The following is a 26,789-nucleotide window of genomic DNA, read 5'->3' on the forward strand; positions in this document are numbered from 1 at the left end:
GTAAATGTAAAATGTGTTCAAAAGTAAAAGTTCAGGGGCGCCTGGGTGGCTCAGTCGGTTAAGTGTCCGACTTCAACTTTGGCTCAGGTCATGCTCTCACAGGGTTCGTGAGTTTGAGCCCTGCATTGGACCCTCTGCTGTCAGCACCGAGCCTACTTCGGTTCGAATCCTCTGTCTTCCTCTGCTCCTCTCCTGTGTGCACTCTGTCTCTATCTCTGTCTCTGTCTCTCTCTCAAAAAATAAATAAACATTAAAAAAAAGAATATCACCTTGAAAAAAAGTTCAGTCCTTTAGTTGCATTAGTCATAGCTCAAGTGCTCCATAACCATATGTGATTAGTGGCCCCATACTGGACAGGGCAAATACAGAACACTTCTAGTACCTCAAAAAATTCCATTGGAGGGGCACCTGGGTGGCTCAGTGGGTTAAGCATCTGACTCTTGGTTTTGGCTTAGGTCATGATCTCATGGTTTGTGAGTTCGAGCCCCACACTGGGCTCTGTGCTGACAGTGCGGAGCCTGCTTGGGATTCTCTCTCTCCCTCTCTCTCTGCCCCTTCCTGACTCGCTCTCTCTGTCTCTCTCTCAAAAATAAATAAATTTTAAAAATTCCATTGGATTTTCCTGATCTAGAGCCAGACTTCCTGGGTTTGAAACCAAGCTCAGCTACTTAGTAACAGTGGGACCTTGGGCAAGATACCTAATCTTGCTGTACATCGGCTTCCTTACTTTATAAAATTTGGGTGGTCATATTAAACAACCCCACTGGGTGGTTTAAACAGATCAATGTGCATAAAGCATGTACATCAGGGCCTGGTGTGCGGTAGGCTCTCATTAAATGTTTTAGGTATCAGGGACTTCTAGGAGACTAGTAATGCTTTATTTCTTCACATGGGTGGTGAGTTCATGAGTGTTCTTTTTATACTTATTCCATATATATATATATGTGTGTGTGTGTGTGTGTGTATATATATATATATATATGATTTATGTACTCTTTTGTATTAATGATACATTTTTAATAAAAATTGTTTCCTAACAAGAGGGAAAGAAAGGAGGTGAGAACATAAGCACAGAGGGTGGAGACTCTACTAATGAGCAGAAAGGAGCTAAGAAGGGTGGCCAATGGTTTGAGGTCTTGGAGGCAGGAGAGAAGAGATGAAGGATGGGTACGAGATAGCCCTGGAAAGAAGAGGGACACTTCTTTCTCCTGGGCCAACAGGAAGGAAACAAGAATGGTGATGTTATCAGTAAAAGGGGGAAAGGAGGGAAACTGAGGGTGCCCTTGGTTTTGAGCTTCTCTGTGGATTGGAGGAGAAGCTGTCTGCTGAGGGTGGAGGAGCAGGTGTGGGATTTGGATTGGGTGACTCAGTTGGTTAAGCGTCCAGCTCTTCATTTCGGCTCAGGTCATGATCTCATAGTTCATGAGTTCGAGCCCCCCATCAGGTTCTGCACTAACAGTTCGGAGCCTGCTTGGGATTCTCTCTCTCTCTCTCTCTCTCTCTCTGTCCCTCCCCAGCTCATGCGTGCTCTCTCTCTCTCAAAATAAATAAATAAACATTTTAAAAAAGAACAGTAACAGTTGCTGAGCAGATCAGAAACAAGAAAAAAATGACCAGTAGTATTGAGAACTCATGTTTGGTTAGATTTTTCTTCCCTTCTCTTCCCATGATGCCTTCCACAAGGCTAGGCACACCACAGGTGTTGCATAAAACTGAGCAACTTTAGGTTAAGACCCAGCGGGACAGAAAGGACAATGTGCTCAAAGTCCACTAGGGGGCAGCCTTTGGTAAGCCGCCAGAAGTCCGACAAAGTTTTCTGTCCTCACAAGGATTTAGGTAGAGAGCATCAGTATTAGGCTGCAGTGCCCTTAGAGATAATCCAACTGGATCTCCTCTTGGTGAAGATGGGGAAAGGGCAGCCAGATAGGATAGGGGACAGGACTTGCCCACGTGTAACTGTGGCCAAACTGGGATTGGAACCCAGGACCCCTGACTTAATCTTCTGTTCCTTCTACTGTACCTGGCTGCCTCTTCTCCAGTTTCTGGAAGGAGAGGAGTAGGTAGCAATGGGTGTGCCAGGACACCCTCCAATGAGTACAGCTAAGTGCACGGAAAAAGTGCTCCCTTGGCCCCAGTACAGAGCAAGATATGGAGCAGTGGGGACCTAAGTGCCAGAATTCTGTCCTAGTTTTCAACTTTCCCCCACCAGAAAGCCCCATTTCCAGATCTGAATCCTCAGACTAAGGCTGAAAAGATGATTATGGAAGGGCCCATCGGCTATACTAGAGACAGGTGTCTGAAGGGGGTGGGGGGCTGGTCTTTGCCCATGGGTCCAGCTGGCAGTGCTCACCCTCGCTATGTGGCTGTCCCAGCAGCTTTCTCATTGTGACACTGTGGGAGAAGGGAAGGGGACAGGAATGCACGTGAGGGTCCAGGTATACCTGTGCATTCAGGCCACATTGCTGACTGGCTGACACCATGCTGACCGCATGGCTGACTTGGTGACTGCACGTGCCCCAGAACTGCACACGGGCACCTGGCTCACGAAATGACCACCCAAAGACTACTGACGGCCGTATGAGTGACAAGCTGGTGCACAGTCTGGCTGGTATGCAGGGCCAATGGCCTGGACCTAGTAGGTGCTTGATCAACATTTGCTGACTGGCTAGCCGGATGGCTAGCTGACTTGCCGTCTGCCTGCCAGTGTGTGTCTCTCTGATCGTCCGCCTGGGTAACCAGGCTCTGTTCTCTGGGGCCATACCTGGTGAATATCATCCATCCCGTTGCTTGCAAACTCAAAGATCAGGTCACTGGGCTGCAGGGTAATAGCCATGCTGTCTTCTCAGAGAGCCGAAAGCAGGGTTCACTGGGCCCTCTGGAGCTGTGGGGGTTTCTTGACGAACAGATGCTGTTCAGGTACTTTGGAGCTTAGAGCCTACAGCCCGAACCACAGGGAGATAGGGGGTGTAGAGAGCTGGAGTAGGTGGTGGCCTAAGCCAGGTTCAAGGCTGCATGCTGGGTTGGGCCAACCGCAGGAGTGACCTGTGGAGAAGGGAATCACAGGGTCAGTGAATCAGTCACCTTCCTTGAGCTTTGTCCCCACGACAGGACAGCCGACAGCCAGTCGAACCAGAGGGACCAAGGAGGCTTGCCAAAAGGGGAGGACAATGGGAGAAGAAAGGGGAAGAAGAAAAGAGGCAAGTAAAAAATGAAGGAAAAAGATGAAGTTAACTGAGTTACCTCCAGTGGGAAGTGGCTGAACCTCAGTGTCAGTCTAGGTCACCAGCATCTGCACCTGAGCTGGCCCTAAAGACACACAGCCTCCCTCCCTTCTCTCCTGCCTCCTCTGGAGAAGGTGACAGATAGAGGGACTTTGGGCTCTCTCCACCCCAAAGATTAATCCCCAGGGTGTGGCCACAAGGGAAATCAGGGCACCCCATCTGGCCTTATAGACGGCGCAGCAGCATGAAGAATCCTTAAAAGCCCCTTGGCTTGGAAAGAATCGTGTGTTCAGGGGTGTGGGAAGCGACACATGGCTGTGCCAGGTGCTCTTCCAGACTCTGCCTGGTTCGGTCTACCTCAAAAGTGGGGGCACTTAGCTCTGAAGGGCAGAGTCTAGAGAGGAAGAAATGTCTCTCGGTGGGGGTTGTGTTGTCAGAGCCAGCAGCTCTCCAGGAGGGGAGTCTTGGTCTCAGCCACGCCCCGACGGCCCCGAGACAGGCGGGGCACATGCCCTGTGCACTTATCGCTGCCCTGACACCGCTGCCGCCCACTGGAGAGGATGGCTTCTGAGCCTCGGGGAGGGGTGGGGGGTGTCCCTGCTCTTGCTTCAGCTTTGCTTTCAGTTTCAAGACTGAACTCTCACCCTGGGAACTTGTGAGGAGAGCCCCAGCTTGCGGAGGGGCCCACAGAACCTTCCCCATCCTGCAGGGCCGGCTCAGGACCTCCCCCCCTTTTCCAGAAAACCTGTCTGCTGCAGCCCGCATGTCTCTCCTCTCCCGGGCTCCCGGTGCCTCCGGAGCTCACAGTATGCAACCTCAGGTGCACACACGCCACCCAGGGCCATGCTTGCTGCTCTTCTACGTGTGGTCTGCGGCGGCACCCAGGCTTACCTCCCAAAGCCTAGCTCCTGCTGCCATGGCCCTCCTGCCAGCCTGCTCTGCTCCTCTGCTCTCGAGCATGTGGGCTTTTACACCTCCAGGTACCACATCTTTGACCCTTAGGGTTGATTTTAATGGTACCCTTGTGTGTGCGTGCGCACGATGGGTCTACAAACAGCCCGGTTCAACCACCAGCGCCTGAAGAACTGGGTCCATGCACCATAGTCCGAGAGACACATTTGACTCCTACCTCCTTGACACACCTTTGGTAGTGTCGGGGTGGCAGAACCTTCTCCTGGCCCAGAAAGAAATGAGGAACTTTGGAGAGGGGCAAAGGGGAGGAAAGGGAGGAGGACCATGGGTGACCTCTCTGATGACCGCTCTCCCCCACAGAAGACACCCAGGCCTCTCCCACTTCCTTTCCGTTAGCCCACAGGGTTGGCTCCGCCCACTCTCCACCCCAGCCCTCACCCCCCCCCCCCCCCCCCCCCCCGCACCTTTCCACCCACCCTTAACAAAAAACTTCCAGAAGTCACTCAACTCAACCTGGCAGGTCTGAGTTTCCCTTTGGCTAAGGAGACAGCCCTGCAAGGACGAAGAGGAGGCCCTGGGGAAAACACAGTTCCACCCCTCCCGCCCTCACCCTACCCCCACCGGGCCCTGCCTGTGACCCTGTCTCCAGTGGCCCGCCCGAGAAGCCTCCCAGGGCCATTTATGCTTGGAAGGTCTGTCTCCTGTAGCCAAAGCGCCCCAAGGTTCGCATTCCGCAGCTCCCCGCCCTCCCTCAGGCCGGCTGTCTGCCCCCAGGAAGCATTCTCATACTAATCAAATGAAAGGGATCACTTTCACCTAATCCCACTTTGTCTAAACACGAAACTCTGGTGTCTGCTCCCTCTCCCCGCAACAAGGTCATTCCGCGGCAGCCCTTCCCTTCAGGTTTGCTCATTGCTTTGGCCTCTCTTGACAGATCAGCACTTCTTGTTTGCGAGTTCACTGCTGCTCGCTGCCTGCAGACCTTCCCTATACCTTTCTCACCTCCCCCATTAGGCAGTGGCTTCCTTGAGGGCAGGGGCAACTGTGTTGGTCATCAGTGAAACGTTACCAAGCTGCACTGTGCTTGGCATGTGGCAGACACTCAATTTATGTTTGCAGAACAAACACATGAATGAATTAACGAACCAACGAAAGAATGAATGATACTAGTCAGTACCAGTGAGGTGTGTTTTCTGGGCAAGAAGTATATCCGTGTGTCCATTGTTTTTGGGGTAAGAGAGAGATGTGTGCTCTGGTCTGTGTTACATCTGGGTGTTTGTGCACTGTAATTTACAATGGGAGTTCTCACTGTGGGTGTGCATGCACACCATGGACTTACTTGTGTGCAGGGTGCGCGCACATGTCCCAAGTATGGGGATGTGTGCATGAGACGCTCTGTGGACCGGCAGAGCCACAAACTCAGTGGTGGGTCCCCCCTCCTCCAGTCCCGCCTTCGCAGAATGACAATGACAGACCGAGCTATGGCCACCTCCGCTGCTCCCTCCTGCCGCTTCCCAGGAAGAGAGCTAGCAGCAGAATATGTATGTGGCTCATGGGTTCTTGGGGTGAGTCCACCAAGGTCCACTCTGCTAAGGAGGTGGTGGGAGGGGGAAGACAGCACTGCACTGTACTGGATGGGATCCTTAGCCATCTGTGCAAAGAGAGGTTTGAAAGAAGAGGCTAATGTAAGTGCACTCTTTAAGTGTCCACACGTCTAAGGATCTAAATTCAGGACTGGGTTGGTGCAGGTTCTGCTGACCCAGGACTGTGAGAATTTCAAGGCTGCAGGACCCAGCACCCAAGGCTGATCCTGGTGTCTTGTTCTGCCCAAGCTCCAGCCTAAAGCTAGTAAGGTGAAGGAGTGTGGGCGGGGTGGAGGGAGGAAGTAGCTGTCCTACTTTTTTGGTCAATGCTAAGAAAACTCCCTTCCCAGCCCCACCATGGAACCTTCTCCACCATAAAGTTTTACCCTTTGCCCCTCCCCTGTCAGATGTTTGAGGATTTGAAAGTGAGAGGTGGGGAGAAGCTCATTTGCATGCTCACTCACTCTCCCCAGCAGAGGAGTGACCCCCCCCCCAGTCCCTCAAAATAACCTCCCTCTCCCAGGAACCTGAAACCAAAAAAAAAAAAAAAAAAAAAAAAACAAAAAACCCACCACCACAGAAGGCCCGCCCTGCTGGAGGCCAGGGAGGCCTGAGAGGCCCACACCAGGGGGCTCTCCTCCCTGGTGTCCTTTCAGCTCTTCCAGGGCCTAGAGCCCTGGACGCTGCCTTTACGGTGAGTGGGGCGCTAGGTGGGTATGCAGCACAGACACCCGGCTTGAGAAAGAGATGGGCCTGGGAAGTTTTCCACCCGCCCTGTCATCATACAGATCACAGCTGGCTCCAGTCAGAGTCTGCTCCCAGGGTGGCAAGAGCTCCACTCCCTTCACTCCCCTGGAGACCACTGCAGGATCCCTGGCTCCCAGGACCTTGTCCTACTTGCACTGAAAGCAAAGCGTCTGGAGAGCATATGGCTCCGGACACCGTGTGTGAGGAAGCGAGTGAGCCTGTGCCACAGGAGGGAGCAAGCAAGCGAGGGCGCCTACATCCCCAGCTTGCAAATGCACACCTCTGGCTCACTGTGGTTCTGACTGCATTTCAAAACCAAAATAGCAAAATAGAAGTGGTTTGGGCTGCTCCTGCGTCATCACAGCTGGGCCCCCTTCAGAAGTACAGACCCTTTCTGGGGCTGTCACTGGAGCTCAGTCAAGCAGTGTCCAGCACCCACCCATCTGGGCCTCCTCTGCATACAGGAAGCAGCCCCTATGTAAAAGCCACATCCACAGTCTCTGTGGAGTGAGTTTAAATCTACACCGGTTCAGCCACTGGCTCTCACAAAATCGCTAGTAACACCCGTGGCATTTTCACGCAGGCCAGGAAACATGGGGGCCAGATGGTCAGCCAGGCCACAAAGCAGAGTTCTCCTTCTCCAGTTCCTCATCCTCTCGGAGCCAGCCCTCACTCCTGAAATACCCAGCCCTCCATGAAACCTTTCTGGAATTCTCTGGAAAGGAAGTGACAATTTCCTTCATGCCATTTCCCACTCCCTCAGCGCCCCTCCCCCACAACCACAAACAAAATGGAAACTACCCCAGGAACAGCTGTACCCTCTACTTAAAAACAGCCCCTCCTCTGGCTAATAGTCATCCAGAAGCAAATTTGCATGCTGCGCCATGTGACCAATGGTGTGTACTTAAGAGACAGAGGCCAGAGCCAGGGGTCCAGTCTGTAGCCTTGGACAGAGCCGAAGTAACTGGTCTGTGGGATACCCCCTACAACCTTGACCCTGATCTTCAAGCCAAACCCTCCTCCTTGAGCAAATGCGCAGTGAAGGGGCCCCAGCCACAACTATTTTGTCAGCTCCTTCTCCTCTATTCCTTTCTTTTCACCACCCCCTTATGAGATGAAATCAGGAAGAGGAGGAAAAACATAAAGGTTTTGCAAGGTCTGCTGGTTGGGGTTTCTCTTTGCTTATTTACAAGAAACCCAGTTTCCTTCCTTGGCCCACGGTCACTGCTTGCTTCCAGCATAGGGCTTGCCACAACTCCGATGGTGAGGGAGGCCCAGAGCTCATCTCCAACTGCCCTTATCCTTTATCTGCTCTACTTTTGATTCTACCTTCCCAGGCCCTGAGCTGTCCCAGTGGAGGGGCGATTAGGGCTGCAGGAGATGGTAGCTCCCCTCTTTCTCCAGAAGACCCATAAGCTCACCCATGGTGTGTGCCGCCCAGGTTTCGAGGAGGAGGAGGGAAGCCCTCATCTGGCTGTATCCCAACCCGACCTGAGACCCCGGAAAAGGCAGCCATCTTTCTGGGCTGTGGCTTCTGTCATCCTTATTGAGGGTGAGGGCTAAGGGTAATCCAGGTTTAGCAGATGCTCACTAGGGAGTCTCGGGTGAATGAAGATGGTGGTGGGAAAGCACTTTGGAAATTAAAAAACACTCATCCAGATGATGAGTTTCAGGTGACCCCCAGAGAGCAAATGGGGCTTGGGGCCCCATTAAGGCCCCAGAAGTCCCCCATCGGCTCGAGAACATAGACAACTGGAGACTTCCAGTTGTTGGCTTTGAAGGGGCAGGCCCCTCACTGGGGTTGGGGGTCCCTGCAGGCAGGGGCAGGTTGCTCTGGTTGAAGCAGTGCTCCCAGGCCCCTGTCCTAGCTGCCTTCACCCCACCCCAACACTTTCGGTTGTGGTTATGTGGCAAGAAAGGCTCTACAGAAGCCCCAGTAGGGGAGCAGGGTCAGGGGGAAGGGTTACTGACGGAACCTATTTCCCCAGCAGCGCTGACTCCCAGGGGCCTTGCCTGAGAAAGCCAAAAGAGCACCCCCTGGAGGTGCCTGCGGCCACCACACCCTCATCTCTACCACTCCAGGGGCCTCACCAAGAGAGTCACTAAGCTCTTCTGGGAAATGAGGGACAGGCCAATGACAAGGAGAACACACAACAGGAAAGAAGGCAAAGTCGAGTCCAGAGCAACTACTGAATGAACCCCAGTTCGGTGGGCTGCCAGCCACAGCCTAGGAGGGGACCCCAGAAGTCCCTGCAGATCATAAGGGAGAAGATCCAGCTTTGCCTTGGGGTTTAGTCAGGTGATCTTCCTCCTCTGTGAAATGGGGACACCGTCCCTAGCTCAAAGAGTTGTCATGCAAGGCCAGTGAGTTCATGTGGGTGAAAACTTTGTTATGTCCCAAACGTGTTTTTCAATTTCCTGGTGTGATTGGTGTCTTTTTGGCTACAGTCACTCATCAAACATTTGGCATATCTTTGCCTGGATGGACAGGAAGACAGGACATGGAGGTGGTGGGATGAGATGAAGGCGAGGGAGGACATAACCACAGCCATGAAACTCATGGGAAAGGGAGGAAACCAGCTTGACTGTGTGGGAGGGGGGTTGGCTGAGGGATCAGGGATATCAGTTGGATAAGGGCATAGGCCCAAGATCCACCAGGTGGTGGGATTGGGATTTGAACTTGATATACACAGCGACTAGGAGTTCCTGGAGATTCTTGAGCAAGGCAGGGCATAAAGCAAGCAGTTCTTTAGGTAGGTCCCTTTGGTATGAGTGTAGGAGTGGAGTGGATGGAAGGAGATCTGGTGGGGCAGCTGGAACACAGGAGGCGAAGCCCAAGGCCACTCCAAGGGAATAAAATGACAGATTGTGGGGTAAGACAGTAGTTGTGGGGACCCCAAGATGTGGAGCCTGCGGTAAAGAATGTTAAAAGATATGAAGTGATTGGGACAGGAAAGATGGCAGGAGAATGAACTCAACTTGGGCAGTTTGAAGTTGGGATCATCTTGAAAAAAAACCCAGATGGAAAAAAAGAGGACGTGGACATTTTGCGCGCGTGCGCGCGCGCGCACACACACACACACACACACACACACACACACACAGCATCAGCAGGAGGGACCGCTACAGGCCTTCAGTGGCCAAAGGAGTAGGCCTGGCCTGGTGAGGCTGGCAAGCCAGACACAGTCCCATGGCAGAAAGTGGCCTGCGATGAATGAAAGGCGGCTTCAAACGGCACACACCCCACCTCTGCCTAGGAAGGCCTGCTTATTTCCATAGGTGGGGTAACAGAAACACTGACCAGGGACTAATTAAATTTATTAGTGGGTTTTCTAGAAGCTGGGGCAATCTGTGGCTCGGCACCAACAGGATATTAAGTCAGATAACTTTTATTGAAGGGACAGTGTTCTTTCTCAAAGCCCCTGCCAGCGCGTGCCCTAGAAACTAAAGTGGAGGCTCCTTGCTCAGATCTGGGACTACCCCAGGCAGAAGGGGCTGGGCTGGGTTCGCTGCCTGCTTGGCGGGGGGAGGGGGTCCCTTTCAAGTGCCCCATTCCCCCACAGGCCACTTCCCAGGCCAGCAAAAGCAAAGGGAAGTCCGGTGTTGCCTGCACAGAGGGGAAGGTGCAAGGCTGAGGTAGAAAGACAGCTTATTGGGGTGCAGGCAAATAGGGAGGGCAGCTTCAGTTCTGATGTCACCGTGAAACCCTGGGGTTCCTCCTTCCCCCTCACCTACACTACTCAAAACCTCTTCATGACTCAGAGTCCCACGATATCAAAGTAAAAAGGGGCCTGAAAGATCATGGCATCTATCCCTCGTGTCATCCAACTAGAGACAACAAGTTCCCGAGGGAAGAGAAATGACTTGCTCAAGGTCACACAGCCAGTCATTATGACTCCCAGGTGACCTTTCTTCCTCTCCTTCTCATTGTCTCTCAGCATCCTCAGTAAAGCCAACCCTTTCCTCTGGTGAGACCAGACAGCGGCCAGAGCCCCAGGGCTGGCAAATAACAATGAGGCCACACGTGTGCAGAACACATTTAACTTTTGCAGCAACTTCCCCACCTTCAGGCCTTTGCTCACACTGTGCCCTGGGTTTGATAGGCCCTTCCCCAATTTCTGCAGCCCTAATTCCCACACAGTATTCAAGATCTGAAGCAAATGTCACCTCCTTTTCATAGCCTCACCTGCTTCCTCCCCACCAAGTACATTCTCTCCTCCTCCTCCTCCTCCTCCTCCTCCTCCTCCTCCTCTTCCTCCTCCCAACACCTGAGCTTGACTTCTTAGACCAAAGTATGGGTTGGCAAACTATGGCCCATGTGCCAAGTCCAGCCTATCATCTGTTTGGTATGGCCCATGAGCTAAGAATGGCTTTTACATGTTTTAATGATTTGGACAAAAATAAACAGAAGAATAATATTTAATGCCATGTGAGAATTACACAAAGGTCAAATTTCAGTGTCCACAAATAAAGTTTTATTGGAATGCAGCTATGCTCACTCGTTTACGTGTTGTCTGTGGCTGCTTTTGCATTGTAAGTTGAGTTGTGACAAGAGTTCATATAGTCCACAAAGCCTAAAATATTTACTATCTATCCTTTGCAGGAAAAGTTTACTGGCTCCTGGACTAAAGGCTTCACTTCCCTTCAGTGTGAAGAGGTTAAGTTCATTTCTGAGAAGAATGTCACAGAGCACTCAGAAGGCATCAGGAGGGAGGTGTGGAACACCAAATACAAACTCGGCAGGTTGTCATCAGAAAGAAAATCCTGGCCCTGTCTCTGCCCATGGTGTGACCTTGGGCAAGTCACTTCTGCTTTGTGGGCCTGTTTCCTCAGCTGCACAATGAGGGGGTTGGACTGGAAAGTCAAAGCCCTTTCTTGCCCTATGATTTAGAGTCAGCAATCTGTTGCATTTCCAACTCATGCAGTTTTGTGCAGGCAGTCTTGATCATTTTCTCTCAGAATAAGAGCTTACAGAAGGTTCCCCTGCCCAGCTGTGGTTTTCCGCTGCCACTGTGGGCCCCCCTCACCCCATATTCACCTGCCCCGCCCCACCCTTCCCTTCTAGCTGACCTGACTGCCCTTCTCTCTGAATTCCTCTCCCATCAAAATAGAAATGGCTTCCTCTGAGAGCCCCCCACCCTTCCAATCCGGTGGGCCAGGAGTATCCATTTTTTGTGGGGGGAGAGGCAGGGAAAGAAGGGCTCTCAGCTCTCCCCAGCCTCTCAGGGCCCACAGCAGACAGGCAGTGAAGCAGGGGATAGGGCCAGCTCTCACCGCACCCCTACTCTGCCAGAGGAAACAGCCCCTCTCTGCCACTTCCTGTCCCAGGGGTTTGAGCAGTTTCCCCTTCAGGGCCTTCGGGGCCCTCCCGGCCCCGCCCCTGCCCCACACAGGTCAGAAAGTGCAGAGAGGGGAGGGGCCCTGCGGGTGAGGGGGGAGGATCCCTCACAGGAAGGCTGAGGAGACAGCTGTCTACACAAGGGGACACCCCAGCAGCTCCACTGCCAGCCTGCTAGAGCTGGGGGCATGGGGACTGGGAGGGAGTAGGAGCTGTCTCTGCACACCCTCTCCGGTTAGTGGATGAGTAGAAGTGAGTTTATCACTTTACCTAGCTATCACCTTGAGGGGGCGGGTGCAGAATGAGCCAGGCCTTGGAGGATTGGATAAAAGACCCGACTGTATGCTCAGGTCAATGTCCACCTGGAGCTGATCCTCAGCCCCAGGTGGCTTGGGATGGAGCGATGGGCTGAAGCAAGAGCCTGGGGAAAACAGGCCGACAACAGGGGTTAATTGGGAGGGGCAGGTGACAGGGAAATCAATGCCACTTCACAACTTTGCATAATTTTGTCCCTAGCACCAGTGGACAGAGACAACAATGGAGAGCAAAGTACAGTAACATGTGGGCCAAGGGTAGCAGCATTTTCTGGGTGATAGAACAGGAAGCTATCACATTCCATACCTGCTACTGACTTGGTTTTTTTCTTTTTTTTAAGTTTATTTATTTTGAGAGAGAGAGAGAGGCCGAGAGAGGGAGAGAGAGAATTCCAAGCAGGCTCTGCATTGTCAGCACAGAGCCTGATGCAGGGCTTGATCTCATGATCTGTGAGATCACGACCTGAGCTGAATTAAGAGTTGGATGCTAAACCAACTGAGCCACCCAGGCGCCCCATACCTGCTACTGATTTGCTGTGGTGACTTCCACTTGTAAATACCTCCCAGTTGCCCTTGCAAGGTGGGGCTTCCAGAACTGGGGTGATGTGCCTGTGAGGTATCCTGCAGGCATGTGACCAGCTCTGCCAGGCCCTTCCAAAGCAGTGGGTCAGAGAAGCAGTGGAAGCCTGAGGCCCTGGACCTCTGCCCAGTTGCCAGTGCTCCTGGGGACAGGTTAGAAGTACGTGATGATGGTTCTAGAAGCCTTGACGCCTGGGATGGGGGGCTCATAGTGGATAGATACAATCACTTTGGTCCCCCCATGTTAATATTGTTCCATGAAGTCCGAGGTGAGAGAAGTTAAGGGGACTCCTACACGTGATGGTACTGGGTAAGCTGACAAAAAATGGATGGGAAGATGGTCTTGACACCTCTCTCAGTTCTGAGATTTTTTTCTCAGCTCTTGCGACTTTGGCCAAGATCCCTGCCCAGCCAGGCCGCCTGTCAAGAGAACAAAGTCTCTCTTTTCCCTCTCCCTCCACACACCCCAGGGCAAATAGGTCCCAGTGCCCCAGTGATAGGGCCCCACACAAACTTGCTTCTCCACCCCCAGAATTTGGAGCGAGCACTGCTGCACAGCTGGTATGGGGGACGCCAAGGAAGCCTTGGAGACAACATCTGGATGAGCACCTGGGCTTCTGCCAGCCCCTCCCTACGTCTGCAGTGCAAACCCAGGGCCAGGGCTTGGTTACAAGCCCAACTCAAAGCTGGTGGCACGTGTTTGGAAAGCACATCTAGACTGGAAGGAGGGGGTGGAAGCACTTGAGAGCAATGCCAACTCAGGGCAAATGCTTGCGGGGCTGGCACAGATCTGAACTATCGCTGGCTGGGATGGCGGGTGTGGCCACTGTGGTCTCACCATGGGCCCGTTGCAGGAGGAGCAGAGGGGTGTGGTACTTGTTTAAACGTGGGTAAGATTTTCTTTTTTGCCCTCTGATATCACTTGAAGTTGTTCCGTCTGCATCTGGGGAAAGGGGCCAAACAGTAAAACTTACAGGGTGACAGGGTGGAGCGTAGGGAAGGTGGCAGGGATTTACATTTATTGGGTACGAGCTGTAGGGTTGGTGTTGTGCCAGGCACTTTACATAGCCTATCTCCTTTCATTCTTAACAACATCCTTACAATGTAGCTAGTCAGTGGCAGAGCTGGGGTTTGAACCTAGGTTGATTTCCAACTACTACACTCTCTTAACATTGTTTTCAGTGAACTCTCTTTTGGTAATAATAGTATTTTAATAGTTTATTTTATTTTTTTAAATTTATTTTGAGAGAGAAAGCGTGAACATATGTGCAAGTGGGGGAGGAGCTGAGAGAGGGGTGGGGGCAGGGGAGAGAGAATTCCAAGCAGACTCCACATTGTCAGTTCTGAGCCCAGCACAGGGCTGAACTCACCAACCGCAGAACCATGACCTGAGCCGAAGTCAGACGCTTAACCCACTGAGCCACCCCAGTGTCCCTTAATAGTTCAGTTTTAAAAACAGCAAAAGTGAGGCTCAGAAAGGACTAGGTGACATGACCAAGGTCACACTTCCCATCAAAAATGGAGACAGACCTTTTTTCAGGCAGCAGGGATGATGGCGGACATTCAGACAGAGAGTGCCTATCAAAAACAGCTGACCATCTTTCAAAATAGGAAGAGGGTACTGCTTGGAGACTCTGGAAAAAAGAAGCTCCCACAATATGACAAACACATTGGTCTGGGTTTCAAGACGCTCAAGGCCTTTAAGGGCACCTATACGGACAAGAAGTTACCCTTCACTGGTAATGTCTCTGAGGGCAGATTGTATCTGGTGTGGTGACCAAGATGAAGACGCAGAAGACCACTGTCATCCACCAAGACTACTTCCACTACATCTGAAAATACAACTGCTTCGAGAAATGCCACAAGAACATGTCTGTACACCTCCAGATTGGTAACAGTGTCACAGTGGGTGGCTGCCAGCCCTTAAGTAAGACTGAGCGCTTCAAATGCTTAAGGTCAGCAAGGCTGCCAGCAAAAAGCAACTCCAGAAATTCTGAGACTAGATATCTGCTCATACCTCTAAACAAAATAAAGTGATTTTCCTAAGCAGATTAAAAAAAGAAAAGAAAAGAAGGGGCGCCTGGGTGGCTCAGTCAGTTAAGCGTCTGACTTCGGCTCAGGTCATGATCTCACAGTCCGTGAGTTCAAGCCCTGCGTCGGGCTCTGTGCTGACAGCTCAGAGCCTGGAGCCTGCCTCGGATTCTGTGTCTCCCTCTCTCTCTGCCCCTCCCCCGCTCATGCTCTGTCTCTCTCTCTCTCTCAAAAATGAATAAATGTTAAAAAAAAAATAAAAAGTAAATAAAAAAGAAGAAGAGAGGCAGAACTCAAACCCAGGCCTGTGTGCCCTTGATCTCAAAGCCTGCGCCTTTCCCACTGTCCCATGCTGGTGATCATTTGCTCAGATCCCTAGCCCAAGGTTTGCTCACAACACCCAACTTTGAATGTTCAGAACCTCTGTGATGCCCCTTCAACAAAAGCTTCCCAGGTCTGTGACCCATCCCCCTCAGGGTCTCAATCTGAAGCAAAGCTCCATCTAATAAGTGAATTCTAACTTTCTGGGCCAAGTCTGCACCAAAATAGTTACAACTTGAGCTCCTGTGGCCAGATATGGAGGAAGGGTACATGGAATAGGAGGCTTCCAGCTCTGTTGATGAAGGAGGCTGTCTCTATTCCTGTACCTCAAAGGGCCTACTGTTGTCAGAGAGTTCCTGGATCCAGACCTGGAGTGATCATGTCATGGTCCCTGCCCCATAAATATACACTTGCTCTCAGCTTACACATAATGTAAGTCTGGGTTCTTATCTCAGGGTGTTGATTCATTCACATGTTTATTCAAACATTTATGGGAAGTCAATCCTGAGTACCTCATAGACGGCAGGCCCATGGCCAGGGACTTAACACCAGGCCCACCCTTTTCTTTTCTATGTAGGGTCTGTTCATTTTTTTAAATTTTATTTGAGAGAGAGAGAGAGACAGAGAGAGAGACAGAGAGAGAGAAAGAGAAAAAGAGAGAGAGTATGTGTTGTGTGTGTGTGTGTGTGCGCACACACACACACATGAGCAGGGGAGGGGCAGAGAAAGAGAGGGAAACAGAGACTCCCAAGCAGGCTCTGGGCCGTCAGCCCTGAGCCCGATGCAGGGCTCAATCCCATAACCCTGGGATCATACCCTGAACCGAAATCAAGAGTCAGATGCTCCACCAACTGAGCCACCCAGGTGCACCTGGTACGGTCTCTTCATCTCTAAGTTCCCAGTAAGCTGGGTTAGCCCATATGCCTAAATAATATTGCTGGGTTTTTCTCCCCAAAATACATCTATAACAGGGGCGCCTGGGTGGCTCAGTCGGTTGGGCGGCCGACTTCGGCTCAGGTCATGATCTCGCGGTCAGTGGGTTCGAGCCCCGCATCGGGCTCTGTGCTGACAGCTCAGAGCCTGGAGCCTGTTTTGGATTCTGTGTCTCCCTCTGTCTGACCCTCCCCTGTTCATGCTCTGTCTCTCTCTGTCTCAAAAATAAATAAACGTTAAAAAAATTAAAAAAAAATACATCTATAACAAATATCTCTCCATAACTGAGGCCCAGAGGTTGGCAGCAAATGGGAAGTGATTGCTAATGGGTATAGAGTCTCTTTATGATGAAAATCTTCTATAATGGATTGTGGTGATGGATACAACCCTGTGAGTATACCAAAAGCCACCGAACTGTATACTTTGAGTGTATAATTGAGTGAACTGTATGGCATTGAACTAAATCAAATTAAACTGTTATTTAAAACAAACAAGCAAACAAAAATGAGGCCCAGAGAGGGGCAGCAGTTCACTCAAGACCATGTGCAAGTTGCCAGAGCAGCTCAGGCCAGACTCCAGGTCTTCTGATTTCTGATTTTGAGGCTCTTGCCTTCTATCAGAGTCCTCACAACCCTAAGCAAGGATAAATGCTGAGGTTCAGTGATTGTGCAAAGCTGGGCCAGCCTCATGCAGGAGGGCTGGTGGCTGGACCTTAAGCAATAAGGTAGGCAGTAGAAAATGCTGTAGGCCAGGGACTTTCATTTAGGTCTGCCATGAGCATCACCAAGTGCCTGTCGCTCTCTGGACCCCACTGTCCCCATCTGTGAAGTGAAGTGAATGAGTTTGATGGTCCCTTGCAAAAGGCTATATACCAGCTCTGACCCTCTCAGGTTCTTTTTTTTTTATTTAACTTTTTAATGTTTATTTATTTTTGAGAGAGAGAGAGGGAGAGAGACAGAGTGCAAGTGGGGAGGAACAGAAAGAGGGAGACACAGAATCTGAAGCAGGCTCCAGGCTCCGAGCTGTCAGCACAGAGCCCAATGCGGGGCTCGAGCTCACAGACCGTGAGATCATGACCTGAGCTGAAGTCGGATGCTTAACTGACTGAGCCACCCAGGCGCCCGTTACCGTCCGAGGTTCTAATTATAAAGTACTGCAAGATGCAACAGAATGGCGTGTCAGATATGTGCTTCTTCTCCAAGAGCTGCAGGAGGTCTTGGACACAATTAGGTGTTCCAAGTGATGCCCTTCACTGATAGTGATGACCAAGACGTTCCTGTGAGAGTCAGATTGTCTCAGACAATTCCACTGCTGAGTTTCTGCATGGGAGGTGGGTAGCTTGGTCCTGATTTCCCCCCACCAGCAGTGTTAGGTGGGAGAATAAGCCCTCCTAGAGACCCAATGATCATGTCCTTTGGAGATATCAGGCACCAGGTTCTTGGCCTGGTGCCCAGGCAGCCCCACCTTATGCTGAGCTTGCCTCCTTGGTGGAGGGAGTGATTGCTGATGGTCTAGCCCCTGCTGGACAGGATGTTTCCACATCAAACCCCACTTCCTGCAGCTAGGCCTGGGCTCCGGTTCCCCCCTTCTCCTGCCATCTGGTCGCCTGCCCTCTGCCCCCTCCCCTTGCTGGGTGTTTACAGGCTGTCTTATCAGCCTGGGGAATCTGTGCCTCACCCAGTCGGCTGCCCCGCCCCGCCCAGCCCAGACAGTCTGCCCAGGGCCCTACCTGCCCATGGTTTCGCCATTGCAGGCACACGAGTCTGGAACCCCCTTACACCCCTGGCAGGCAGGGGGTGTGGATGAAGTCTTGCTGCCTGCCAGAGTGAAACCTGAATATTCATAGTGCTTTATCCACCTTGCCCAAGCTGGGGGAGGGCAAGCATTCTTTGTATATTGTCATCATCTCTATCTGCAGGCTATGGGGACAGGAATGAGGTGCTTGGGTCACTGAGAAGGACAACTTTGGCCTGGAGGCCTTGACGGCTCTTCTGTTCTCCACCAAGAAGAGATGAGCATGGGCAACACCAGGCTCTGAGAGTACCCGCATGTTTTCTTTTTTCTAACTGAGGAGAACTATAAACACTCCAAGCTAAAGGTGGGACAGAATGAAGGGTCATAGGCTGAACCCGGTGGAGGAAGGAAGGCTGGAGAATCTGTAGGTATGGCCTTAGCCAATCCATGCTGACATCAGAGTTTCATAAGGCCCACACTGTCTCCATCCTACCCTGGGATCTGCTCACCCACTAAAGGCTAAGATAAGGCCAGGGCTAACTAAGCACTAAGCCCAACAGCTTTCCCTGGGAACATAAGGGCTTAGATTCTTCCATCAAATAAGTTTGAACCAAGGAGGGGGACAGGGATGGGGACAGCAGACAAATGAACAAGCTGCAGGTGATGGATATGCCTTCCAGAACTTTGGGCTAAGATCCTGAAAGTTCAAGTTCTGACCTGTCCATAAGCAGGTCTCACAGGGACACAGCCTGCTTGGTAAAGCTGACCAAGCCCCACAGTAAGAATCAAAGCCACAGTCCAAACCCAGCTCATCTTTCAGGAGCTTTCATGTTGTTTGCTGATAAATCTATTAAAATATACTTAGGCAGGGGCACCTGGGTGGCTCAGTGGGTTAAGCGTCTGACTCCTGGTTTCGGCTCAGGTCATGATCTCACAGTTCATCAGTTCGAACCCCGTGTCTGGCTCTGCACTAAGCGCAGAGCCTGCTTGGGATTTTCTCTCTACCTCTCTCTCTGCCTCTCCCTCATTTGCTCTCTCTCTCTCTCTCTCTCTCAAAAGTAAATAAATAAACAGTAAAAAAATAGATTTAGGCAGTAGATTGCAACATTCTCACTTAAGATAAAATGCCATACTTCAAAGAGATTTATGCGACTGTGTCCTTCTAGGCCCCTGGGATAGAATTCAATAGTTTGGGGCGCTTGGGTGGGAAACTTTGGAAAGACTCTGCTAAGGCAATTTTGCCATTAATGGACTATGTAACCACAGGCATGTCAAGTCATGTGGCTCTCACAGACTTGGGCCTCCTACCCTGCTCTGCACTATAGATCTCATGCTGCCCAGCACTCTTCTGACTGACCATGGTAGCAGTCAAGACTCCATAAACCACCATCCCATCTCCCCAGGAATGACTTCCCCACCACTCTGAAAAATCACAAACTATTTCGTGTCAATGTGTTAATGGGTGACATTAGGTTAATGTGTCACCTCTCTCCTTAACACATTTCCCTTTAAAAGGCCATCTGGAGTTACCCTACCCTAACCTAAAGAGTGGCTCTGGGGCAATAGTGGGGGCAGGGGAGCCAGGCAGGTATTTCTTGATGGCGCTGCCTCCTCTCACACCATTAGCCGTGGAGCAATCCGGCCTTCACCATCTACTCCCCCCACCTGTGGTCCATGTGAGGAAGCTGTATAGAGTGGATACGAAAGCCTTAGAAAGACTAACAACCAGGCCTGGTGCAACAGAAAGCCCACTTGACTGGGACTGAGGAAGAGTAAGTCCTAGTCACGGCTCTGCCTCTGCCTAGCTCCTCCCTCAGCCTTTGAGCCAGCACCAACTCCTACTCCAGGGCACACATTTAGATCAATGGCTGTGGCCATACCAGCTGTACTCCACAAAGCTTTACAGTCCAAACTCATCTGCTTGGTTTCCAAAGGTCCTTCACAGTCTGACTCCACCCTACCTACTCAGCCTTGTTTCCCATGATTTCCCAACTCAAGCCTGGGCTTCAAGCCCAGTGGTCTCCTCATGGTCCCCTGAGGGAACATTCCAGGCTCATTCACGGAGTTTCTCAGGCTTGCCATGCCCTTGCTGCTCTGTTTTGGTTAATCAAATAATGCCCATCCAGCAAGGTCCCATCCAAGCTCCCCAAACACATGGAGCTGTTGATACCCTGATAACTAGACTGTACGCCTATGGAGCCCCCTTTTCTAGATGCTAGCCCAAATTCGACCACAGGAGCTCTTAATGCCACACAGGCTTGAACTACTCTTTATTTCATGTGTGTATCTTGTTTCCCCAATAGGCAGTCAAATCCATGGAACCAAGGCCTAGCTCATCTTCTCCTGATTCTAGCACAGGCCTGGGCATTCGTGAATTAAGTTCATGTGAAGTCTCTTCAAGTGAAATCTCTAAAATAGAGATCCCGGGTCCTGACTGATCTGAGAGCCACGATCTATGGGTGGCATTAGGAATAGAGTTGGGGGACAAAGGTCTCCAGTCTCAAACATTACTTGTCCCCTCTTGCTCCATGAGTCTGTTTAGGGAAACACACGCTAGCTAGAGTCATTTATTCCAAGCGGCATCAAGAAGGCGGTTGGTGATCAATCAGATCATCACCAAAGCATTCTCTCTTTGTACAAAACCACAGTGTTTCCACCCTGGGCATATTGGGTGCTGATCTGATCACTGGACCCTCTGGAAAGATTTCATGATTCTGGATCAGGTCTAAGACCTAAAATGATTCAGAAGAACAGGGAGTGAGGATAACTATATGAAGACAAGCTTTTCTGTGTTGTTGTTTTTTTTTTTAAACAGGGTTTTTTTTTTGGTAATTTTTTTAATGCTTATTTATTTTTGAGAGAGAAAGAGAAACAGAGTGCGAGCAGGGGAGGGGCAGAGAAAGATGGAGACGCAGAATCCGAAGCAGGCTCCAGGCTCTGAGCTGTCAGCACACAGCCTGACGCAGGGCTCAAACTCACAAACCATGAGATCATGACTGGAGCCAAAGTCGGATGCTCAACTGACTGAGCCACCCAGGCGCCCCAAGACAAGCTTTTCTTAAAAAATGTTTATTTATTTTTGAGAGAGAGGGTGGTGTGGGGCAGAGAGAGAAGGGGACAGAGGATCTGAAGCAGGCTCTTGCTGACAGCAAGCCCAATGTGGGGCTTGAATTCACGAACTGTGAGATCATGACCTAAGCTGAAGTTGGACGCTTAACCAACTGAGCCAACCACATGCCCCGAAGACAAGTTTTTTTTTTAGAAGAGGCCTTATGTTGTCCAGACAGAAAAGGTTGAGAAGGGATATGATTGGCATCTACAAAATGATGTATGGAGCAGATAATCATGGGCCCAGTCACCAAAAATGGTTTGTAAATGAAGGGCAAATAATAAATAGTCCTATTTTGCAAATACATAAGTTTGTGAACTTTGGAACTCTTTAGTTGAAGAATATCAATGAAAAGATCAAGCATCTTCTTTTTTTTAAATTTATTTACTTATTTTGAGAGGGAGACACGGAGAGAGGGAGGGGCAGAGAGAGACAATCCCAAGCAGGCTCTGCACTGTCAGTGCAGAGCCCAACATGGGCCTCGAACTCACAAGCCACGAGATCATGACCTGAGCCGAAATCAAGAGTTGTACACTTAACCAACTGAGCCACCCAGGCACCCCTAAGCATCTTCTAAATGACAGTTACATCAGGGTCATCCATGGTTATAAAACAAGATCACAAAAGCACAACCAAACATATCTGTTATAACAATTACTGCAAATAGGGTAAATTCAAGTGTTAAAAGAAAACGATATTGACAATCTCATTCTAAACTTCATGTGGAATTGCAAAATAATTAAAATAAGCAAACACAACTTTGAAAAAGAACAAAGTTGGAAGGCTAACACTACGTGATGTCAAAAATGATTACAAAGTTAAATTAATAAAAAAATTGGCATTGGTGTAAAGATAAATAAATAGATCAATCAGTGGAACAGAATACAGAGTCCAGAAATAAGCCTACATATATAATGACAGCTGCAGTAGCCTAACAATAGCTTTTGCAACAAATGGTACTAGAGTGATTGGATATCTATATGTAAAAAGAGAAAAAATAAATTTGGATTCAAACCTCTTGCCACATAGAAAAATTCACTCAAAACGGATCGAAAGACCAAAATGTAAAACCTAAAACTATAAAACTTATAGAAGAAAACATAAGACAAAATATGTGACCTACAGCTAGGTGAAGAGTTCTTAGATACAACACCAATAGCATGATCCATAAAAATAAAAATTGATTAGTAGGACTTCATCGATATTAAAACCTTCTGCTCTTGGGGAGTGTGGGTGGCTCAGTCGGTTAAGCGTCCGACTTCGGCTCAGGTCATGATCTTGCAGTTTGTGAGTTCAAGACCCATGTCGGGCTCTGTGCTGATAGCTTGGAGCCTGGAGCCTGCTTTGGATTCTGTGCCTCCTTCTCTCTCTCTCTCTCTCTGCCCCTCTCTGCTCACACTCTGTATCTCTCTCCTTCAAAAGTAAATAAACATTAAAAAGATTTTATAAAAATTAAAAAGAAAAAACTTCTGCTTTTCAAAAGACGCTGTGAAGAGAATGAAAAGGCAAGCCAGGGACTGGGGGGGGGTGGGGTGGGGTGGGAATCTTTACTAAGCATGCATCATCTGATAAAGGTCTTGTATCTAGAATGTATAAAGAACTGTCAAAACTCTAACACGAAAAACAAATCAATTTTCAAACGGGCAAAAGATTCAAACAGATACGTCACCAAAGAAGATATATTGGTGACACATAAGTATATAAAAAGATGTTCAACCTCATCCATCATTAGGGAAATACAAATTAAAACCACAATGAGATACCACTGCACATCTATTAGAATGGCTAAAATTAAAAAGACTCGCCAAGTGTTGGTGAGGGTGCGGAGCCACCAGAACTCATACACTGCTGGTGGGCGTATAAAATGGTGCAACCACTTTGGAAAACAGTTAGGCAGTTTCTTAAGAAGTTGAACCTACAACTATTGCATGATCTAGCCATTCCAGTCCTAGGTATTCAACCAAGAGAAAAGGACATATATATAGCTATACAAAGATTTGTACACAGATGTTCATAGCAGCTTTGTTTGTAATAGCCCAACACGAGGAGTGGGGAGGGAGGGAAGCCACCAAATGTCTGTTGACCAATGAATAGATAAACGATGTATCATATGTCCATACAATGTGACGTTATTTAGCAATAAAAAGGAATGAAATACTTATGTATATAACAACATGGACATGCTGACTGAAAGAAGCCATACAAAAGGAGACAACATGCTACATGATTCCATTTATATAGAACTCTAGAAGATGCAAACTGTTACAATGAGTCATAAATAAGCCCTGGAGCTCTAATGCACAGTATAGTGAATATAGGTAACAATATTGTATTGTAATTATCAAACTTGCTGGGAGACTAAAGTCTCTTACTCCTACACAGTCTTGAATTGCTCTTTAATCACTAAAAAAAAAAAAAAGGGTAATGATGTAACGATAGAAGTGCTAATTATCATTACAATGGCAACCATATTACAATATGCAAATAGCCCACTATGGGGCTAAGTGCATGTGTATTACTAAAGTTCTAGAATTGGGTTTAGATCCTTCAGAGCAGGGGGCTGGGTCTGCTGTGGTTGGGTTATTTTTTTTTTTTAACATTTATTTTTTTTTTGAGAGAGAAAGAGACAGAGCATGAGCAGGGGTAGGGGCAGAGAGAGAGAGAGAGAGAAAGACACAGAATCCAAAGCAGGCTCCAGGCTCTGAGCTGTCAGCACAGAGCCCGACCGTGAGATCATGACCTGAGCTGAAGTCAGACGCTTAACCCACTGAGCCACCCAGGCACCCCGGGTTTGTTTGTTTGTTTGTTTGTTTGTTTTTTGTTTTTTTTTTTTTTAGGATCAGAGTGGCGCCAAGAAACTGGTCACCTAATGTAACAGACAGGTGTTTTCTGGGCATGGATTCTCACAGAATCAACACAGCTGAACTAGCCTGTTTTATCCTCTGGGGGCAACATGGGAAAAAAGACTGATTATCTCCTAAATCTATGTCTAAGTACCTCCTTGCTATCAGGTCATCAGGAATTTGGGGAGGTTAAGACTAATTGCCCACTCTCCCATCCCCCAAGGCCTAGCAGTTCTAAACCTGAGGGGTGGAGACAAAGGCACTGAGTAAGTGGCTCAGGAGTGGTCCATGGGTGGTCTAATTTATCCTGGGCAAACACGATCCACTTAATAGCAGATGGAACCTCCAAGGTACTTTCTGGGAGGCCTCTGGAATGGAGATGGCACTCAGCACCCTGGGAATTCTTCTGGGCAAAGGCAGTGCCCCAGCTACAACCCAAGGCCTCTGGGCATTAGCCCCGAATGGATGCATAATCTAATTCTAGTAAAAGGAGGGAGAAAGTGAGCAGCGGTTGGCCAGTTGGCTCCCAGAATTCAACACTCAGCAGGGTAATAATAACAAACCGATGGTTGCTAAATACTTGCCAGGGATGGAACATGAGGCCTTCTCTCAGAGGAACTAACTTAACTCTTATTCCAACAGCCAATGATACTCAAGATGAAAGTGGCAAAGAGATAAAGATGGCAATGTGAATAAAGGCACTAAAGACTTGCTTTTTGCTCTTCACAGCACCACCGCCTGCCACATGGAAAGACTGTATGTTGCACACACACGTCTTCTTCCGTATCCCCTCCTTCTCCAGTGTGATGGCAGAGCTAACAAAGGGTTAGCAGAAAGATACGGGAAATCTCCATCTCAGTTTTAGGAATGGGTATGGCAGGCCCTGCCAGTACTGCCAGAGAAGCGATGGATCCCTGGAGTTGGCAGAGTCAAGGGTGTGTGAAGGGGTAAGTGACAACAAGCACAACATCAGCCACAGGAATAATAGCAGCTAACACCTATCCTATTGGGCAGGAACTATGGGCCAGGCAACATGCTGAGCGCTTCACATGCCTTATCTCATTTAATCCACATTCTAACCCTGGCAGGTGGGCACCGGGACCCAGAGCGGTTAAGTGACTAGCCCAAACTCACACAGTCAGTAAGTGGCAGGTCTGGAATATGGACACAGAGAGCCTGTGCTCTTCCCCCTTCTAGACAACACGCTTCACTGGAAGTATATTGGGTTAGCCTGGAAGAAGAAAGGAAGCTTCTGGAAGGGCAGGTGAACTGAGAAGCAGGAAGTACCAGCACGGGGACAATAAAATGGTCCATCAAGAAGGTGGGAACCTAAGGCAAAGCTTGCTCAACCCAGGCAGGCTGCTTAGCCTCTTTCTTCTTGTTGGTTCAAGAAACGTTCCAGTACTTTCCCTTACAGACCCTCCTGCATGAAACACCTTTCCCTGAGCCTCCTTCTCCTCTGATAGAAGGCTGGAGTCTCTGCCAAGAAACTCACCTTAGAACATGATTTCCCAGCCAAGAAGTCAGGGCACTCTGGTGTGTCCCTGTGGTGTTGCCATGTGCTGGGGAGGGGGCAGGGAAAGAGGGCAGTGAGACAGAAAAAAATGATGCGGGGGAGGGGGGATGTGTGTGTCTGGGTGTTTTTCTCCAGTTAAACCCAACAAGAGCCAAGTTCCTCTCTACACTCAGCGATGGGAGACACAGAAGCAGAACAAATATATGGCTAGTCCTTGCCCTTGTCTGCATGGTCTGGGCAGAAACCTGTGGGACTCTCTAGACTCTTCAGTTCCCAAGCTGGCTGAGGAAATGAAAATCTCTGTCTTCCACCTGAACCTCCAGGCTTCCAGAGAAATCCCAGAACTCCTGGGAAAGGTGGGACCCAACCAGGCCAAGCCTGCTGTGAACACTACTGGTGTGTCAATCTTCCCGTGCATTTGGTGCCTTCTACCTCTCTTCCCCTCTTTTCCCCAGGGTGTGTGTGTGTGTGTGTGTGTGTGTGTGTGAGAGAGAGAGAGTGTGTGTGTGTGTGTGTGTGTGTGTGTGTGCGCGCGCGCGTGTTGGTGGGGGTGGGGTAGCTCAAAACAAAATCCCTTCAGGTTGGGTGGCGAGGAAGCCTGCCTACCCTTTGTGTCTTATCAGTACACGCTGGGCTCCCAGTCTGGGTCGGCCACTTTCTATCTCTCCTTGGAGGGGAGATCAGGGGTTTGCTCCGAGCCACCCACACCCCCTGACCTGGTCTTTTATGTGACATGCATTTGCCAAACAATTATCCAGACTTCGAAGGTCAGCCTGCAGCCAGGGGAGACAGAGAAAGGCATCTTTTCTCCCTTTTCTGCGCAGCCAAATCTCCCCCACGCCGACCCCTCCCGCTTCAAGGTCTAGCTGGATTTGAGCCTCGGACCTCACAAAGCCTTCCCTCCCTCCTCCAACTGCCGACCTCAGAGCTCTGGCCACCTCTGGCCCCTGCTCTGAGGAGCACAATTAGCACCTGACCAGTCGCGGTCCAGGCTACTTGTCCTCGCCTCTGATCATTTCAGGGTCTTAGTCATCTTTACACCACCACCTCCTCTGCTGTCTCCTCCACAGTGCCTAGCACAGGTTGGGCACACAGTACGTGTTAATAAATGGCTGTTGAATTGAAACTCGGCAGCCCCTATGAGGTCAGAACCCTCAGGAGCACCCCGACCAGCAGTTCCTTGGCAACCAGCGCCGGGGCCTGAGCTATAGGGCATTACTGGCGTGGCCACTATTATAGACCATGTGAGGCTCAGCGGCCAGAAATTTGCAGGCGGGTTGGTGTTGATGAGAAAAGCCTCTGACCTCTAGGAAAGCGCCCATAGGATTCTGGGTACCTCGGATGAGTTTCCTTTCTCCCCTGCAGAACTAGTTTTCAGTCTGAGAACCACAAAGGAAATAAATTGGCAGCGAAGCCAGAAACCTCTTTGCAGCTTAGAAATCCTGGAGAGATAACCAAGCCCAGGTTGGGGTCATGCCCAAGCTTGAGGACAGAAGGCTGCCGGAGGCCCTTCCCAGCTCAGCAGGAGATCTCTGGGGGGTGCATGGCAGGGGGCTAGAGGGGTGTTTGGGGGTGGCCCTAAGCAATGCCATCCTGCCCTGGAACCCA

General features: G+C 49.9%; 1 protein-coding gene and 1 pseudogene across 2 annotated transcripts in view; one reads left to right on the top strand and one right to left on the bottom strand.

The window, feature by feature from the left end:
* The window catches only part of ELF4 (E74 like ETS transcription factor 4), a 42,297-nt gene that overhangs the window by 12,090 nt on the left and 3,418 nt on the right, over nt 1-26,789 (bottom strand). For both annotated transcript variants that reach the window (XM_030304662.1, XM_030304663.1), the window contains exon 2: nt 2,762-3,042. In XM_030304662.1, the coding sequence (XP_030160522.1) occupies nt 2,762-2,833 (72 nt within the window). In that variant the 5' untranslated portion in view covers nt 2,834-3,042. The remainder of the gene's footprint in view (nt 1-2,761; nt 3,043-26,789) is intronic.
* Nucleotides 14,247-14,737, top strand: LOC115506682 (annotated as a pseudogene).

This window comes from Lynx canadensis, chromosome X (genome assembly GCF_007474595.2).
Source record: "Lynx canadensis isolate LIC74 chromosome X, mLynCan4.pri.v2, whole genome shotgun sequence".
Lineage (NCBI taxonomy): Eukaryota > Metazoa > Chordata > Mammalia > Carnivora > Felidae > Lynx > Lynx canadensis.